This window comes from Meles meles, chromosome 9 (genome assembly GCF_922984935.1).
Source record: "Meles meles chromosome 9, mMelMel3.1 paternal haplotype, whole genome shotgun sequence".
Lineage (NCBI taxonomy): Eukaryota > Metazoa > Chordata > Mammalia > Carnivora > Mustelidae > Meles > Meles meles.
In genome coordinates this window covers 62,977,447-62,998,058 of record NC_060074.1, presented here as the reverse complement: position 1 = coordinate 62,998,058, position 20,612 = coordinate 62,977,447, and the positions used below count along the sequence as shown (strand labels likewise).

General features: G+C 37.8%; 1 protein-coding gene across 3 annotated transcripts in view; it reads right to left on the bottom strand.

The window, feature by feature from the left end:
- The window catches only part of CSRNP3 (cysteine and serine rich nuclear protein 3), a 208,255-nt gene that overhangs the window by 73,364 nt on the left and 114,279 nt on the right, over positions 1-20,612 (bottom strand). For all 3 annotated transcript variants that reach the window (XM_046019869.1, XM_046019870.1, XM_046019871.1), the window contains one exon: positions 7,484-7,654. In XM_046019869.1, coding sequence (XP_045875825.1) covers positions 7,484-7,654 — 171 coding nt within the window. The remainder of the gene's footprint in view (positions 1-7,483; positions 7,655-20,612) is intronic.

Genomic DNA, 20,612 nt, shown 5'->3' with positions numbered 1-20,612 from the left:
GTCTGAGCTCTGTAAATCTCCAGAAAAGATAAGGTGGGTGCACCAGTAACCATAATGGAAAGCAGAATTTGGCAGTGCTGGAGACGGGCTGCCGTGCTTTTAGACTGTGAGGTTCTACAGAAGCTGAATCATGTCTCAGGTACTTTTATAGTTCTAGCTCCTCCTACTTGAGCAGTGAATGGCAAACAGCACGTGCTTAATAAGCATCCATTCCTTCACTCATTTATGCAAATATTCTTTAAGGGCTTCCTAAAAGCTGGGCATACAAAGACCTAGTTCCTGCCTTTGATGAGCTTACACTTATTCCTTTGAAACTCATTTTGAGTGCCCTACATAAAGGGAGAAGGACAAATATTGAAGGCAATGTCCACCTGAGAAGGAAAGGTCTGCTGTGTATGAGGTAGGAGGTGGAGTGACAGGAGTCTGACATGCTCCATGCTGTGAGATGGGAGACAAAGCTGGTCCCAGGGCACCTAGCAGGATGGCAGCGTGACAGCCATGAGTGTTAAGTCTTAAAATACAGTTTTTGCTGTTTTCTTTAATCTTCTTTCAAGTTTTCAGATATCTGAGTAAAAAGGGACTATGGAGTGAAGAATACAAGAGGAAAACAGTGAAGAGTCCTGGCTTCCAAATTAAAAAACAAAAAACAAAAAACAAAAAAATCCCAGAAATAATGGGTCAAATGGTAATGGGTAGAAAGATATGTAAAAACAAGAGATGCATGCTATATTGGGGAGAACAAGAGGATGAGGTAAAAAAGTGGTCAGGGAGGAAGGCCATGGAAAGATAAGTGGTTGTGGTCTGAGTTTGGAACACTGAAATTTGATTTTTGGGGGGTAGGGCTGTTCTAGTTTGTAACAATATTCTAGGTGAGGCTGTGGATGTAAGTAGCTGAATGGATTGGAGGGAAAGGACAGAAATGGGATAGAAATAAAGACTTCAGAATACAGGTAGTCAAGGAAATAGAAGGCCAAGTGTTCAATGAGCCCTCACATGGCTACTGACATCATGGTTTTGGGAGGACATCCTGGGATAGAAAGAAGACACAAAACCACTGTCAAAGTTTTTGAATGTTGGCAAAATACCAGAAGATTCAGGTAAAGAGCAGAGTAAAGTGAGAGACTTGGTAAAGTTTTCATGGAGAAAGAAATATTTGATGTGAACCTTAAAGCAGGTAATGAACTTCACTGAGACCAGGGGGCAGAGAAGACATTTCAGCCTGAAGGATGGTCTAAGGCCAGAAGAGGCAGTAATAGAGGCATCATCTCCGACTCATCACACTAGATCTCTCACCTCTCTCAGAGGAGATGATCTGAAAACAATTCCACTGCACTGGAATTGAACTTTACAGTGGGTTCAAATGAGTATTTTCTAAATGGACCACTAACTCATATCTTCCTCCACTCTAAATTACATCCCCTATCCTCAACCAACGAAATACCTGATGATTAACCTGGTCCTTGTCTGGTGTTCAGATAGGGACACTAGCCTAGTGTGAGTACATCTGCAGCTGGTTCCGGGCCTGACCTGGCAAGGGGCATGCTAACTGTCCTTCTTCAACATAAGGGAATGCAGAAGGTCTGGAGATCTCTTAATTTTAATAGTAACTTTTCTTGACTTAACGCTGCTTACCTTTTCTTACTTGGTCTGAGCTCTAATCTAAGACGTTATTTTGATCCCTGTTCTTAGAATCATATTATCACAAAGAAAGGAGATTTTGAGGGTCATGTGATCCCACCTCCTGCTTAATCAAAGACTTCCTTTAAAACTCTTGTGTTAGGTTTTTGCCCGAACACTCCTCCATGGTTTGAAACATCAAAGTCTCAAAGGTAGCTTGCTACATTTATCTTTGGCATAGTAAATTTTCAAAGTAAACCACAGTGCTGGATAAACATGATCTGCCTCTGTATTTTTAAGTTCTATTTACTACTTGTAATCTATCATTTTGTCATGTCTGAAAGCACCTACCCAGAGCCTGGAACATAAGATAAACACTCTATTTGTTGGAACTGAATCTAAATCTTCAGTGCATTTTAACTGCTTGGGTAAAAGAATAGGTATGTTTTGGGCATACTTTCAGTACAAAGTTTCATGGCAAAATCTGTTTTCTGTGAATTCTTTATCTCTAATCCCATTAAGAAATGTGCAGTCCATGGGAGGGAAATGACATTGGAGAAACAGTCTATTTGGGTGTGCATGGTAGCATACTTATGCCCTGTGTGGGTTCAGAGAGAAAAGGGAGGGACATGAGAAAGAAAAGAAAGAGGGAGAGAGGGAAACATTATAATCTTATCCCTTGAGTAAATTAGGAATACATCTCTGAATGGTAATTTCTTTTATATAATGAATGGTAATTTCTTTTATATAATGGTTAAAATAATAGCTTCTAATCACACAACAATTCTGGGATATCAAATGAACTCAAGAATGTGGAAGTGTTTTATCAATTAGAAAATAGTATCTCTATGTGAGACACTGACTACCTGCTTTCACGCACAGTTTAGATCTATCATCCTACCTCTTGATACTTTCACTTCCTAAACACTGTACATTTATTTGTAGAAACGCTCTGTTTCAGGAATAATAATGTGTTCTTTTGGGGAGGATGTTTCATCACACAGCTTCTCATTACCGGTGTGAAGTGCCAAGAACCTTGGAGAGGGCAGGAAAAAAAATCCTTCCTCTCTAGCTTCTTGCAGCTTTCCTTTCAACAGCGCTCCAGTACAGGCTGACTGGCTGTGGAACCACAGGGATGTGATGAAACAAAGAGTTCCACAGCAATACAGAATCCAGATGCTTCACTCTCAAGGGAAGTACAAGACATGACCTTGGTTGATCACTGGTAAGCATGCGAATTGCCTAGCAAAGCTCAGAAGTCCATGAAAAAGGCATAATTCCCTTATTGATTTATATTTTGAAGCTTTTGTTATCATAACGTGATGTGTGGCAAATTGTATATCTTTAGAGAAAGCTTAGAATAGCATGGAATTTTTTACTACCATAGCTGCTGACAAGTACCAAACAATCTTATCAATGCCTCTATCTGTAATGACAACAAAATGTTATGTTACACAATATGGTAAATCCTATAAAGCACTGAGTACATGGGATATTTTTAATTTGAAAGATGAGCTCATGATGGGTGAGATTTAAATAACCGCATTTTAAAAACTCTCAATGTGAAACTAAATTTGGTTTCCTAATGCTACACAAATTTGATAGTCATCAAAAGTCCTTCTTTACTCTAAGACAGGTTTTTTTTTGGAAAGGAGAGATACATATTAAAGAAAGAGGATTCATCAATGATAACATTCCTAAAAGTTTATATCTGTAGATTCACATGCAGGTAAGACCACTTCCGCTAAGTACATACTTTAATGGGTATTTTTTTTTTTTTAAACCATTTTCTTGAAACAAGGTGAGATAGGGAGGGAGACAAACCATAAGAGACTCTTAATGTCACAAAATAAACTGAGGGGGTTCAGAGGGTGTGGGGTAGGGAGAGGGTGGTGGGGTTATGGACATTGGGGAGGGTATGTGCTTTGGTGAGTGCTGTTAAGTGTGTAAACCTGGCGATTCACAGACCTGTACCCCTGGGGCTAATAATACATTATATGTTTATAAAAAAATAAAAAATTTAAAAAATAACTTTTTCTAAAAACGTAGGAAGTTTTGGGGCAGGTGAAAATCTGAAATATATTTCAGAAACAAGAAAGCCTTTCAACTACCCCTCTCACATTAATTAACATGCTCAGGCCTTTCATACAATAAATATTCTAGGTAGAATTTTTATCTCTTGATTCTGTGCTTTTTCCTCCCACTTTTTCTCTCTTCTCCATAATATAAATATGGTGAACTATGCAGACTATTATTCAATGTAAAGGGCACTTTTTAATTAAATTAATAATCTAACTACCTTTAAAAATTATGAAAAATCTGTCAGATTTCACTTCATATAGTTAAATCAGCAATTTAGTAAATTAACATATTGCCAACTATCACAGATAATAAACGATGAGTTGAAACATTCTGATAACTTCTTTTTTATATTATGTATTTTAATTTTTTTAAGATTTTATTTTTAAGTAATTTCTACACCCAATGTGGAGCTCAAACTCACAACCCCGAGATCAAGCATTGCATGCTCTACTGAGTGAGCCAGCCAGGAACTCCCATTTTGATGACTTATTGGACATCATAAAATAGGTCTATTTTCTTTAATGGGAAAAATCATTTCTCTAACTTGTAAAAGCTTTTCCTAGTTAGCTACAGTATTGCATGATTTTGCTGATCATGCCATTTCAATCTGCTATCCACATACATAAACACACTTATTTGTTTTAGATTAATAAATATGAAAATTCATCCATCTTTTTAAAACCTCAAAAAATCAAATCATTTTCAGTGCTTAGGGAGCCATACCATTCCTTGCCTTAATGAATACTAGGTTTTCCCTGACAGCGTAAGAAAGATTTGGTGTTTGATTTTTCTTAACATTATCTCATGAGCATTTTACGTAATTGTCATAAGGTCCTCATAACCATCATAAAAATAAATTGTACAAGTCACCATAACTTAAAGGAGCATTTTCCTGCTCTGAGCCATGTTATCGTTCTCTTCTCTATCTCTACCCCCATTTTTTTTAAACCCCCATTCTTTGGTACTACCGTTAACCACCAACATTTTCACTTATGCAGTTTTCCCTTGTTTTTGATGTTTCCTCCTTCAGGTAAATTATCTGAAGTACAGACAAATAGATATGAATATTACTATGACTCTTGTATTAACTCAGGGCTTTCTAAATTTCACTGCCATCAGTTACAATGTGTGTACCTACAATTTATACTGTGACTTTCACCAGCACTTAGGTATCAGTAGTTTCAACTGGAGAGAGGGGTATTAATTTCACAGAGATGAAATTTCTGTAATTTCATACTAACGGAATCTCGGTAGTATTATTTTAATCTGCATTGCTATTATTATTGTTAAATGCTTTCCAATGTTTGCTAATCATATTTCCTATAGTGTTGATTGCCTTTGGGGGTTTCAAAAAATTTACATGTATTTTTTATTAAATTAAATATAATAAATAATATATTTATTGTAAGTATTTTGCAATGTGACTTTTTTTTTTTTTACTGCAAAGCTCAGGTAATGATCCTACTAAATGTCTGATAAATAAGCAATATCCCTATAATTGGATTTTTAAAAAATTTTCTATTTAATTCATCTGGAATGTATTTTGGCATATGTTGTGGATGAGTATCTAAATTACTTTTTGTTTCAAACTCTAACACCCCAACAATTTATTAAATACTTCTTCCCTTTGCCATTGCTCCATAATGCTCTATTCTTATACATTAAACTCATATATAACATGCTGAGATTTTTCTATACTTTCCTAGATCTAGCAGAGTATCAAAAAAGATAAATTATATAATTTTATATTATGACTTGAGATCTGTAATGGCTTTTCAACATTTAGAGTTTCTTTTTAAACATATACCTTTATTCTCATTATTTTCCCAAACAGATTTTTATCATTCTATCGCCTTTTAAGAAAATGCATTTGAGGATTTTATTAACATTATACTCATATGTATAAATTAATGTGGAAGGCTTTGATAACTTTATTTATCTTTAAATCCAGAAACATAACTTACCTCTTTACTAATTCACCTAATTCTTTTATAATTCTCAATGAACATTTTAAAGATATGTCCAATATTATACAATTAAGAGGCAGCATGAGGTAATGGAAAAAGCAAGGACTATGGGGTGAGATACACACATACACATACGTACTAGGCTCCAATCATGTGTGATCTTGGGCAAGATGCTTGGTCTCTGAGCCTCAGATATTTCCTCTTAAACTGAAGGTAGTAGTATTTTCAGAATTGACACAGAGTAGGGATAATGTATATAAAGCTATTGGAGCATTTATGTATCCAAGAAATGTTAGCTATGATCATAATTTCCAATATAACATATGCTTAGTACTTACTGTTTTACCAAGTTCTTTCATGTATATTATCTCACTTGTTCTGTTGATCTTCACAAAACTCCACCAGATGATCATGTTGTTGCTATTATCACTATTAATACTAAGATCAAATACGTATACATGTATCTCCTTTTAAATAAAAAACACAAACTCATCTCATATCATCATGACATATGTAAATGTATTTGTAGATCTCCAACATTACACAATAACCTTGTCCCTGAATATCTTAGGGTTTTTTAATCTGCTATGATCATTGTAATTGCCCTTTCATTTTATTTTATATTAGTTTTGCCTGTTTATTATTATTTTTTTAATTTTATTTATTTATTTGACAGAGAGATACACAGTGAGAGAGGGAACACAAGCAGGGGGAATGGGAAAGGAAGAAGCAGGCTTCCCGCAGAGGAGGGAGCCTGATGCGGAGCTCAATCCCAGGACCCTGGGATAATGACCTGAGCCGAAGGCAGAGGCTTAACAACTGAGCCACCCAGGTGCCCCTAGTTTTGCCTGTTTAAAGCAATGCTTTTGATTTTAGTGTTTGGTTCATACTCAACAGTTTTATTGAGCTCCTTAACACCCTCTTAAAACTACTGTTAATTCTTTCGATTTTCCAAGTTGTCACATTTCCGAAATAAATTCTATGTTCTAGAATCATATATTAATAAAATAAAGCCTACTGAATTGAAAAGTGGAAAAATTAAGACTAGTTATCTACCGTGGTATCATGATATGTAAAATCTTCCTGTTGGAAACATAAATTTAAGATTTTTTAGCTATTACCAGTCAGTTTCTTTTAGCTTATAGATTGCATCACTTTAAGAATTCTTTCTCATCAGTCTTGCAATCTTCACAATACCTTTCATGACAGGGAGCGCTAATGCTACAGTGGGGCAGAAAAAGGAATCCAGGAAAAGGCATACATCTCTTTATCTTTGTGGGCTTTACATATTTTCCTTAGGGATGGGATAAAAGAATGTGTGGAAAGAAGTATAAACTGCAATACACTTGCACATCTGGGAGAGTTTTGCAGCTTTCTCATCTCTTCATGCATGGCTGGTGAGCTCTTTCTCATCATATCCTAGACCTTCCACTCCCAAATACATCCATTTTCTCCCCCACCAACCCAGAATACCATTTCAGCTATGGGAGGATGCATTTTTGTGTCTGTACTTGTCTTCCCCCCATCTACTCTCAGTAGGGTGCTTCCTTAAAATTAATAATAATAAAATACTCTTGTTTTCACTGAGTCCGTTGATTAACACTACCAAATAATCCACTGCCGAAAGCAATCCAAATACAAGAATCTACTGCTACCTCAAAGAGACTTAATTTTAATTAATCGTGTTTTGTTTTCAGATCAATTACAAAAACAAAACAAAACTAATAATAAGGGTTTAAAAAAAAGGGCCCAAGATGATACAATTATTTTCACTGCAGAATCAGACAAGCAGCTTCAGGTATGGTTTCTGTACTCACGGGGAAAATGATTAGAAGTGGACGGATTGACACTGTCCCCACTGTCAGCACTTTCACTGCTGGAAACGTCATCGTCTGATTCCCGCACAGAGGAGCAGGGTGAGGAGCCGTCAACTTCTTCAAACTTCCTCTTTAAAATTCCACTCATAGCTGCAACACTGTAACATGTACCTGTAACAGGAATGAGAGCAACGAAGCATTCAAATATTTGACCGAGAGATGTGTAGCCAAGGTCTCCAGAGTTATTTTTCTGTGGTTTTTTAAAAACATGAGCTGAGCTTTTCCTTGAAAGGATCACTAAGCAGTTTTATTTTTTTTAATATTTTCTAATTAACAAAAATTAAATTAAGTATGAGCAATTGCCCATTTGGTTACCAAATTCTATCATTTTGTTAAACACACAGTTCATTTTAATGTACTATCTCTATTCTTTTTGTTGGCAAATTGAGAAAATCCACCTGAGTCCATGAAGTTCTGTAATGAAAAAAATGCCAGCGTCCCCCAGAGTCCTAAATGATTCCTGCCTTATACAAAATTCATCTGGAAGAAACACAGATAAGTATGCAAAAACTTCAGAGTCGAGTTTTAAAATGCAAGAACCTAATTAGCTGAATACAACAAAGCCTATGAAATCAGTTCTAAATTTTAGGTAGTTTCCATTTCAATACTGCAATAAGATGAGATGTGTTCCCAGGACGCTGGGTTACTGAAGCCCTTACCACTGTTGCAGGAACTTCCTAAGGCTATTTACCTGAGAGACACTGCTGAGTGGGAAGGGGGGAGGATGGGATTGGTTTCTCCTAAATGCTTTCTCTAGGATGAATGGGCTTTCCTCTCTCCTTGGGCTGCCCTTTCTTCACCTTCCCCATTTACCTTGATGTATGCACAGTCAGCTAAAGAGCATAAACTTTCCTTGCAGTGTAAGGATATTTTATATAGGGAAAAACCTATATAAAAATTAGCTTAGATATACATGTACATGGTCTTACATTGCCAAATTAGGTTAACTTCCCTGAAAGTATTACTAAGTTGATTCCACATATCCCTTCTTCCATCTTATTTATGTTTGCTGATTTTAACTCTCATTTGAGTTCGTGAAAACTTCTCTCCTTTTCCTGCCAGAGGGTAGCCACCAGTCCTATCGACTGAGAGGAAGCAAGACTTAAAACTATTCTAGATACCGCCCTGAGACACGTCTGAAATCACCGCCCCCTTACCCCCCCCATTCAGATCACACAGCAAGCAGCCTGTCCAGGTCCCTTCAGCTGAGCCAGCTCTCCAAGATCTAATTGTGTAGTTTCTTAAGTGGGCTACTTGGATAGCAGCATCAGCATCACCTGGGAGGGAAATGGTGAGAAACGCAAATTCTTGGGCCCCACTTCAGATCTGTTGGATCAGAAATCCCAGAAGGCCATGTCTTGGTCTCTATGTACTCGAATTGGAGGACCATTTGTCTGATTTCTAGTCTGTTCTCCAGCAGCTCCCTTCCTGGGTTTTTCCTTCATTGGGGGTGTCCGCATACCCACCCTAAAGGGATATAACCCAGTACTCAAAACCTAGTCAAAACCTCTTCTTTCCCCATCCCTTGTGTGATTTCTAGTAAAATTAAGTATAGTACTAGATGCCTCGTAAGTATTTATCATTTATTTCCATTTGCACATCTAACTTCATGTTGAGTAACTGGTATGTATATGCTTGACTCCTTCGGTGGAATAGGTGATAGAAAGGGAGTAGGACACGTTACCTGCTCTGGAGGAGCAAACATTCACGGTGCTGCCTCCATCCAACTGAGAGGACTCCCACATTCATCTTCTACGGCCTTGTTTTACTAATTCACGTACATGACTTATATTAACGATGAAGATAACTGATAGTCATAAGAAGGTATTGCACTGTCCACTCTGCGAATAAAATCTCTGACTCTGATTTTACCACTATGCAAATTAGCATATTATTTTCTCTATCTTAAAGAGTGTGAAATGCATAAAATGTTCATGCATATCTGAGCAGGGCAAGAGAAAAAAAGATATTTTAAGTAAAGTTCTTGAAATAAAAGTAGGACAGGATATAAATTTTAAAATGGTTCACTTCAAACAAGATGCAAAGTAATTCATGAGGGAGAGACTCCAAGACACAAAGTAATACAAGATGGAAACCCATGTTTAAAAATTACATTTTTATAATAAGGTACTGCAGAGGGACCAGTTAAAGACAATATCCTTCAGCTGCATTTCTCCATCCCATCTCTCCCAGCTTCCTTAGGAAAGGCAGATTTCTCAAGAACCAAGGTCATTCAATTGGACCACAGGGAACCATGTTCTAGTATGGTAAAAAGTGGGACTTGGTATTCTTCTCAGGAATGAGAGGGGAAATTGTTGGAGGGATGATAAGGAAATTGAGAAGTCTCTCTTTCTTTTTGCTGTTATATTTGGGACTGGTAAGCACGGGAGTTGAAGGCTGGATACAATTTCTGTCTACATATTTGATACTTTAAGAGCCTGAGCTAGATGCAAAGGAATGAAGAAATGTCTGACCATTTAGTCTGGAATTAGTGTATGAGCTGGAAATAAATGAAATAATTATGAAGGGGCATAACTTTCACATACACCCATGTTGCTGGTTCAGTGCTGAACCAGTATTGTTACGTGCAGCAAGCAAGCATAGTGGTTACTTAGTTTCATTGTCTTTAAAAAATACTACGTGTGTGTAACAAGATGTCACAACAAATTATGAGGGTCAAATGACCCATTGCTTATAGGAAGGTAACCCCCATCTAAACCCAATGGTGGGTGGTAAATAGAACATGTGGTTTTCTCCTACATAATCTACACTATCTCACTGAGGTGGAAAAGAATATGAGAATTTAGGGGGAAGGCCCTTTTAATAAAGGAGATTAATAGACCTGGTTTACTTCTATCCTGTACTGGTTCTCTCAGAATTCGAGAATGACGATACGTGGCTAGTTAGGTACAGATGCAAGGGAGTAGAATGAGTGCCTGTCTTATGGCTGCCACAGATCCTTAAATATCCACTTATCATATTTTTGTTCCTAAAGATGAGGCATAATTAAACTTCATGGATATGAAGCCAATGAAAAAGTGGTCAACATTTCAGTTTGGCTTTATATAGCATCAAAGCCCAGCGAACAGAAGATAAATCTGGACAGGCATTAATTTGTTCTAAATATGAGAAGCGGAAAGTCTAAGCCTCCATAACAGCCATTTTAACACAGCTACTGTTTTCCAATTCATGAAACATATGCTAGTCAAAAGCATCACCATTTCTCATTTGGACTAGGACAAGAGCTTCCTAATTATTCTCTCCCATCCACTACTGTTTGCTTTCGATGTGTTTTCCAGGTTGCAGGCAGAATGATAAATCTAAAATGCAAATCTGATCATGTTAGTCTATAGCTTAAAACTCTTAAGTGGCTTTGGATTGTCTTAGGATGAGTCCAAAATCCTCAAAATGGCTTATAACGTCCTTAACAACTGACTTTGGCTAACCTCTTCATCGTCATTTTGAGCCACTGCCTTGTTGTCACTATTTTAGCTCTAATAATCTCCATTTCTCCAACCTGCCATTTGTCTGTGGCCTCCCGGCCTTTTGATATACCATTCCTTCCAATTTCCTTTCTAATGTCTTTTCCCATAGCACTTACCATCTTCGAAATCCATGTTATTTATTTATATATTTTGATGTTTACTGCTTTATCGTGCTCATCCCCTGCTAAGAGATGCAAGGGAAGGGTTTTTGTCTTCTTTACCAATGTACCAACAGTCTAGAACAGTGCCTTAAATATTATAGGTGCTTAGTAAATAGGTGCTTAACAAATGTCTGTTGATGGATAAATAAAACCCTTCCATTTCTATACTTTAATTCCTTTATCAGTGTCTGTTTTCTCTGCTACACTGAAAGCTTCATGAAATAAAACTCATGTTCATCTTATTCACCACTCTATGTCTCTTACTAACAAAATATCTGGCATTTTTGATTGAATGAGAATCAAAATGAAGATGAAATTGACCTCAAAACGTCATACAATTTTTTTCCCTTTTTTGCTTGCAAGCAACCCAAAAGCAAATTCTAGCTAACTTAAGCACATAGACATCTGTTGGAAAAGTACTGAACTAGTTCATGCAATCTAAGATCGAGCTGAAATCCAAAATTAAAGGAAGGCAGGAATAAGGACATCTTCCAGGATTATGACTGCAGAAATTCCTTGATCTTCCCTCTAGAACACCACAGTTACCAGGTTTAAGCCCAGCAACTTCTCTCTGTCTTGCAGTTCAAGTTTAACGTTCTAAGGAGTAAGTAATGTTTTAGCCCATCTTGGGTCAGAAGTCAGCCCTTTGATCACTCAGCTGCACAGCCAGAAAGCAAACAGCCACTCAATTAGGTACTACTCCAGAGAATCTCACTCAGAGACCTCAATAAGTTAAACTTCATTTCAAAGCCAATGTTTTCTCCTTGTCTAACACTGATTTATCTTAATTTTTTTTTCATTTATTAACATAGTCTGTGAATTCACCACTTGGACAGCTTCCCCTCTCCCTGCCCCCTCATGTCCTTTCTATTGCCAAGTTTAACTAATAACCACTTTGTTATAAAATTCTAATAATCATCCTGTGGTCTTAGAATATCCACTATTCTTGACTAACATATACCACTGCTCCCAAATTTTTATTAGATGTAACCATTGCTCAGAAGCCTCCGAGCACATTTAATGAAAAAGTAGTAAAGAAATATAAATGTTTTCAAACTTCTCCACCAAAAAAAAAAAAAAGAATGCCAAGGAGCTACACTTGGATGTTCTATGGTTATAAGTGCAATTCTTTTGTTTAATGTATTTCTGGGAAAAAATATCAGAAGCCAGAAGGATGCAGACTGAAGTAAGTGGGAGAGCTTCGTTAAGAATGCCAAATCAAGAAGCTGGATAGAAATGTACATTTTAATGCATTTGGGAAAATGACTGAAGCTAACTTTGAGTATTTGTTGGAATCTGGTTCATATCACTCTCTTCTGACAGTGTAAAAATTTCATAGCTTTCATAGGTAGCTCATTGAGTTCTTACTATCCCACTTATATTCATCTAATGTTTAGTCCTGTTTTCTCCTTTCATTCTGTCCTGATTTCATAATGCTTTGCTATGTATCATAAGGAAATGACCACAGACAATATGCCTTAAGAATATCACTGGTCCCGGGGCACCTGGGTGGCTCAGTGGGTTAAAGCCTCTGCCTTCGGCTCGGGTCATGATCCCAGGTCCTGGGATCAAGCCCCACATTGGGCTCTCTGCTCGGCGGGGAGCCTGCTTCCTCCTCTCTCTCTCTGCCTGCCTGTCTGCCTACTTGTGATCTGTCTGTCAAATAAATAAATAAAATCTTTAAAAAAAAAAAAAGAAAAAAGAATATCACTGGTCCCCAAATTCCAAGGAGTGAGTGATCTGATTTGCAGAACCACTTCAGGTTTGCCAAGGTTAGCAAATAAAAATACAGGACACCCAGTTACATTTGACTTTTAGATTAAAAAAAAAAATCACCTTGAAGATCTATTTATACTAATTATGGTGTTTATCTGTGTTTATTTGTGCTCTTAGCTCTTGAGGAGAAAGACAAATGACTATGAAATGAACCAAAAACATCTAAATAAATGCCCCCGCCCCCACCACCTGGAGTGGTCATACATGAGTATTTCTTTTACCCATCAGATGAAACTCAGTAAGACTTGAGAGGTCATTATGGTGAATCATGAGTTTATCAAACAACTAAAAAGTGGTGAGGAGGCTGGTAGTGGTGAGCAGGTTAAGGGCAGGCCTGGCCTATCACTGGCGCAGGAAGAAATGAATTTAAAAGGAAATAATTCTGGCAAGACAAGAATTTCCTTCTACAAGAATGAGGAGGTTTATTTTAGTAAGATGCTGTCTCTTCCCTCGCCTGGTGGGGAAAAAAAAAAAGAGTGGTAAGCTGTGGGACACCTGGGTGGTTCAGTTGGTTAAGCAGCTGCCTTCGGCTCAGGTCATGATCCCAGCGTCCTGGGATCGAGTCCCACATCGGGCTCCTTGCTTGGCGGGTAGCCTGCTTCTCCCTCTGCCTCTGTTGCCACTCTGCCTGCCTGTGCTCACTCACTCTCTCTCTCTCTCTCTCTCTCTCTGTCAAGTAAATAAATAAAATATTAAAAAAAAAAAAAAAAAAGAGTGGTAAGCTGTGAGCTCCCAGTTCATCTGACCCAATAGGTCCTTATTCCGTGGAGGCTGCTGAGACCAGAAGCCTCACATGGCACTCTTAGGAGAAAAGCGATACACATGGAACCCCTCTGTTCACTTTTTCCTGGGGGTCTGGGTTTATCCTTCACATTGCTTCCCTGCTAATTTTGTAGTTAGCCCAAGTGCAGCTCTTTTTTAAATGCAAGTGTCATTCACAAGGACACTTGGTGTCTTGGCATATATCAAGGGGCATGTTACCTTGCATTACAACACGACAGGGAGGACATCTCTTCGTGATTTATCAAAGAACAAAATCATTTTTTTATGATCTCATCGAATTCTTCCAACAAGTTTAAGAAGCTATGAAACTACGATAAAATTCTACTTCAATGACTTCGATAAGGGGAGGCTGTGGGCTTCAATCAGCGATAGGCCTGGGGCCCAGGAAACACCAGTGTGAGGATTAAGTTGGATAGAAAAAGAAGCTTCCTTTACTTTCTCTCAGAATGGAAAGCAGTTTTGATGTCTCTTCTGGTTGCTTCACCAAATTAATGATGAGCTGAGCAGCACTGCAAACAGGTTGACAAAAATGCTGGTGTGTGGTTCATCTGTGATGGCAGGTGGGAAAAGCCTAGCTGGCAAAAGCAAGATTATTCACAATGTCACACTTCATCAGCCAGATTGTTACTGGGCCAGATAGAGGATGAAGAGGACAGTTGCTCAATTAATGGTGAATAGGTTTTATTCCAATATTTAAGAAAGCAGAGCTTAGCTAAGAAAAATCATATTGTGTTATTTTGAATTCTTCGGTGGGATATCTTTAGTTATCTAGATGTGTCCTAACTATTGGGACACAGTTTTAATCAAGTTAGTTTGCATCAAATCCTTTTCATCCCCCATTTTTTCTTTTTAAACCATGACTTTGAGTAATCTGTAGTCTGTGATGTTCCATACTACAGCCCTGACCCTGTTGTGTTAATCAAATACTGATTATGGACTTAAGTCTCTGCTGAATAAGAAAATCATCATTTTAAAAAGTTGGCATCAGATGTTGTGCCTGCATTTCTCTTATTTAAAAAGAAAGAGAGAGAGAGAGAGGCTATCTTCTTCCACAAACTAGGACCATTTCTGCTTTAACCCATTTGGCAAGAAATGAACATATCTGCTGCCAAGAGGATAGGGATTTGGCAACAATTTCACAAGGTAAAATCCTGCAAGGTGTTTCCATGGGGCACCACCAATGTGAAAAATGCTGCTGGTGGTTTGCCAATGTGGGAAGCACAAGTTGGCCAAATACACCTCTCTTGCCCAGGTGCCTGCTTAAGCCAAGAACCCTGGGGTCACTCCTGTCTAATGAATATTTTTGTTGGAGAAATGATTGCAGGGTTCCCCAATTAGGTATGAATTCCTTGTTCCAGAGTTGCCTGTGACCTTGAGTTAAAGGTCTGAATTATTTTATGTGCTTTGGATCTCCAAATGTTTGCAGCTTGCTGATTTGCAGCTTGAGAATTTGATGAAAGAAATGAAAGCTTTCCCCAGGAAAAAAGTGCACATAAGCCCAAATGCATGCCATCTATCCATGGACTCTGGTTAAGGACCTTAGCTCTGGTGATTTATACCATTTCTCCAGCTTTGGTGGATATCCAGAACTCAGAGAAATGATTCATTGTGAACACATCAGTTCAAAGCTTCAAAGAAGTTTGAGAATCTGTTGCCTCCTGTTCCTTTTACCACCAGGGTCATCCACTGCCGAGGGCAAAGGTCCTTCCAGGTCTCTCTGGTCCTTCTGCCATCTGTGCTAAGGGGAACCACTGAATCTCAAGGGGACATTCCATACCAACTTTAGGGGTTCCTTTCTTCACTGTTCTCTTGGCTGCTACCTACTACTCTAAAACAACTACCAGAAACGAAACTGACCTCCTCTGGAACTTTGCAGTTTGGTGAATGGTTCTGGGTTGCAGGACAACATCCCCCAAACAGCGTCTGTCTTTCCTAAAAGGTAATTAGATTGCCTGGTTCCATTTATAATACCAGTCAGAGCTTTTAGTGAACACCTACTATGGGCTAGACCCTTTGCACCAATTCTCTCTATGCAATTGTTTTCCCAATCCTGCAAGGTAATTTGAAAAAAGGAAACTGAGATTTCAGAAATCTAGATCATTTTCCCGAGAGGTCTGATCCAAACTTTCTCTGAAAAGTATTCCATGGCCAGCACTGCATTATAGGTTAAGTGACCTCTCTGCATTCACAGCCCGTGGTACATTTCAAACTGTATCATAATTGCTGGCTGACCTGTCATATTCTAACACTTCACTGTAAGGTTCCTCCTGGACTGAATATGGACTCTAGTGCTTGCTCAGTAAATGAATGGTCATCAAATTGAAGGCTAACCCTGGATCAGCTACTAACAATTGGCCTAATTTTAAGTAAGAGGATTATCTCCTTGGGTCTCAATTTCCACTTCTGTCAAAATAAGGGGGCAGACATAACGGGTAAAAACAGCCTCTGATGCAATGCATTACCCACTACCTGGCAGTTAAATGATAAGAACCATGGCCTCCATCAAAGATGGGTGCCTCTTAATTGTCCATACCCTCCTTCCTCACTATATGCAAATGCCAAAGGCTAAATTGACTTAGACTTTGCTGATAAAGGCCTTGCTGATGAATGGTCCTCCACCATTACTAAGGGTAAAAGTGTTCTTTATGACTCTATTTGGCTGGTGGGGAGGGACCCCAAGAAGTTTTCCACCTTACCTGCCATTAAGGTTAGTACCAATATAAGAAAGATGGAAATTGGTTTTTAATACCTCTTAACCCTAAACATTGATCACTAGTTGGTATTTGGCAAGATGGCATACTAGAATACATGTGAATTAGAAGCCCATGTCCTTCCCTAAAGTCAATTTCTAGGTTAACTCTTTTACTTAGCAAGAGCAGAAAAAACTAACCAAGAACATGATAAGGCTTTTAAAACTGTTGAGAACTGATCAAGTGTCCATTGTAAGCCTATTTTTCCTACTCTAAGAAAAGTGTCAATGAAAACTTTATTTTATGTTCTTGCCATTAAGACTACAGAACAGTACTTAGCCTAATTCCTTGGACGAACAGCAAGACTTACTGCATTAAGGAGGAAAAAAAAAGACTTCACAGAGTAGAAGAATTTAGAATTATAACTGCGACACTGAAAGACAACATTTTTTCCTCCTTAGCACTTAAGAAGTTTCTCGTCAGGCTTTTAGAAAGCTTCTGATTAAATAATAAAGTAGACTAGCCAGTGTAGATCAAAGGGTATTTAAGGGATATGATATCCTTTTCCTTCACAACAAGCATCAGAATAGTCCAAAGGGAAAGGAACCTTGAAAACATTTTCCGCATAAAGTACTCTGAAGTGGACATCAGGGTAATATATGGCCGCACTTTAAGACCATACCCATCCAAACACTGTGATCCTGCCAAGGATATTGTGTAAAAAATAAAGGAGATTTAAAAAATTGGAATAAGTAGAAAAAAGTACTTTGGACATTCTTTAAAATGAATCACCACCTTAGACAAGATCTAGATTTTTACTACCTAGGGCACAAAACAAGTTATTTTACTTTTAGCTAACATTACATTATGGAGCAATTAGTAAAAATAATATAGAGTGTAGGATTAAATACCTGGGTTTTCAGGTCTCAATGGAAGGTTCGACTGGCACAGATTAAAATTGGTTCACAACAGAAGTCACATCAAACTCATACAATCTCCTGGAAACTCATTATTTAGAGAAGTTCCACCATTCAAACAAGTTTTACAAAAGCAAGACCCATGATCCTCCTCCCCATCAATTTATCCAACATTTGTTACCCATGTGTGTTTATCAAAAAGCCCCTCTAGGAACACTACTAAATTTCTTTTGAAAAAATTTATGACTACATCAATTGATAGAATATTTCTAAACATCCTTCTGGTCTTGAGGAACTTTAAAACAGCAAATTTGTGACAGACTGTTTCATGATTCAGAGAAATTAGCCCTTTTAACTCATTAGCTAGGATCAGACTCTTCATGCTGCCTTATAACATTGGATCAGCAAACCTTTCTTGGGCATCTACTATGTGCCAGGAGCTCTCTATAATTGAGAAGTTCATAGTCTATGGATGAGACAGAAAATCTGGGTGGAGCAGACAGATGAATGACTAACACCTTAGTTGTAGTCAACATGGAAATGGAAAAAAAAAGTAGAGCAAAGACACGTAGATGAAGATTTTTAAAGCAATAAAGGATATAAAATGAGAGCTTATGGAAGTACATATTGCCACAACATATGTGAGGACTTTTGTGGAGACTATGCTTCCAGTTGGCAAGATTCAAGGTATCTATGAAGCCACGTATAGTCTGAACTTTGATCACTGTGGTACTGTCTTCTCTACTTGCTGCATCTGAATACAAGATGGTACCAGGGAGGTATGGCCGCCAATAAATTGCTCATGAGTTCCTATTTTTGGAAAACAGGTCTCTTCCTCATCTGCTGAAATCTAAGATGTTTCATTAAGAGTCTCTGTAACTAGGGGCACCTGGGTGGCTCAGTGGGTTGAGGCCTCTGCCTTCGGCTCAGGTCATGATCCCGGCATCCTGGGATCGAGCCCCGTGTCGGGCTCTCTGCTCAGTGGAGAGCCTGCTTCCCTTCCTCTATCTCTCTGCCTGCCTCTCTGCCTACTTGTGATCTCTGTCTGTCAAATAAATAATAAATAAAATCTTAAAAAAAAAAAGAGTCTCTGTAACTAGATGCTTAAGCAGAACTTGCCTTATCAGCATCAGGGAATCAACTCCTATGGGTTGAAAAATAGTAGTATTAGCTATCATTTACAAGGTTCTTATTATGTGCCAGGCATGCATCATGCCATTTCATTTTCATAAAAAACATCGAGATGATATATCCCACTGTGCAGATGAAGATGAGGCTTACAGATTTCAATATCATGTCCACGGTCACATGGATTCTGAGTGACAGACCATGTCTTAGAAGTGACACAGGGTTGGAATTCAAGCCTTAGCTCCTAACCACTCTCCTACTCAGCTTCTTCATACTCTTCATCATATTTTGAACTCACATACCCAAGAAACTACATCATAAAGGCATTTACCTATCAAGAAAACAACATAATATTTTTCCTGGTTGTTTGGTTGTTCATGAATTGCCCTAAATTTATAAGGCACTTCTGTATTAAACAAAATTACCCAGGTTTGTTGATGTTTGTTTAAAATGCTAATGGGCAAAGAAGACCAGAATAGGAAGCATTTTCCCCCCAATACTTTGGACTCGCTTTCATTCTTACAGAGTTATCTTTTGACACTAAGTTCATGGAACCAACATTCCTTCACATCTTCAAAGCACTTCAGAGTGTATGAGACCACCTATGGATCTAATGGAAATGGGAAGGATGACAGTAACTGCAAAGTGTCTGAGAACAGTTAGCATTAAGAAAAAAAAAAAAAAAAAAAAAAAAAACTTGCTTCACATGTACCAAAAGATGTACCATATAAAAATACAAAGCCTCTTGTCATCAACAGCTGTGATCACTTCAGAATGAACCAATACATTGTGTGCTAAAGCGACACCATCGATCAAGAAGTCAGTTTCTGGCAGAGCGCTATTTGTAGTTACCTTTGCTTTCTCTGAGAGACTGAAGAGGATATGTAAACACTAACACCTCGTGAATGCACTTTAACTTCCATTTAGCTATAGCTTTACTCAGCATGACTACAGATAAAGATGGCAGTAAACAATTATTGGAGCTTAATGAACATTTTAAAAAAAATAAGTACCGAGGCCTCCCCTCTACTTGTGGGTTTTGAAATAATTGCTTATTTTCAGGGATACCATTTGATTTAATTGTATGATTCTTCTGCACTCAGTTTATTTCCCTTCTCAAATCGCAGCCTCATGTTGTTCTTTGTTATGTCAGAACCTGGTGGGTTGTTTTGAATAGAACAGTTTTCCCCCTCCTGTAGGATGATGTTACTGCATACGAACGCTGCAGTGGTTTTTATAGAAAACTTGAGAACTAAGAACCCTGGCCTGCTTGCCTGGCATTAGCTACTTTGTATATCTTAACACATACATTGTATTAGTGAATATTCAAAGAAATGAAGATTGATGGCTTAGCTGTCTTACTTTTTCTGTACGTGATTAGAGAAAATGCACGTTCATACACACACACACACACACACACACACACACACACACACACACACCCCCATACAGTTCTGCATCAATATGTGGGTTCATAAACTTGTATGGAGATAAAAGATTGTTCAAGCAGTAACTCTTCCTAACTAGCATGGAGGTAGGAGGTAGTAAATCTCAGAGCCCCAGGATTTGAGAATGAAATAGACCACAGTCTCTAAAGTTGGTGAGAATAGGTTTGTGGCACCAATGTTTTGTCAAATGCCAGAAAAAAAAATTGGTCCGGATGTTTCCTTTGTTATACCTGTTAGAGATTCCTCATTTCACTCTTAGGCAAAGCAGTTTCAAGTTCCTGTAGATGATAGAATATGCCAGATTCTCACTGCAGTAATAAGAACTGGAGTTCAAACATGGTTTTCAATATCCTGAACATAAGAAAAACTAAGATAAATTTTATTTTTTATGTACCTGTGCTTACAATACTGTGTATACACACGAACCAGAAGTTCAGCACAAAGGAAAAGTAAGGAGGGATGTTTATCTCTTTTCCTTTGCCCTCCAAAGCCTAAAAGATTTAGAATTTAATGTAAGATAGAGCATATAAAATTGATTTTTAAATTGTTCTCAGATAAAGAGCAATGATTAACTGTATTAAAAAATAAAAAGTAATAACATGAGAAAAGAGTAAAATTATAAAAAGTATATAAAATATATAAAAAGCATATACAAGTGTATACCAAAAACATATAATAGCA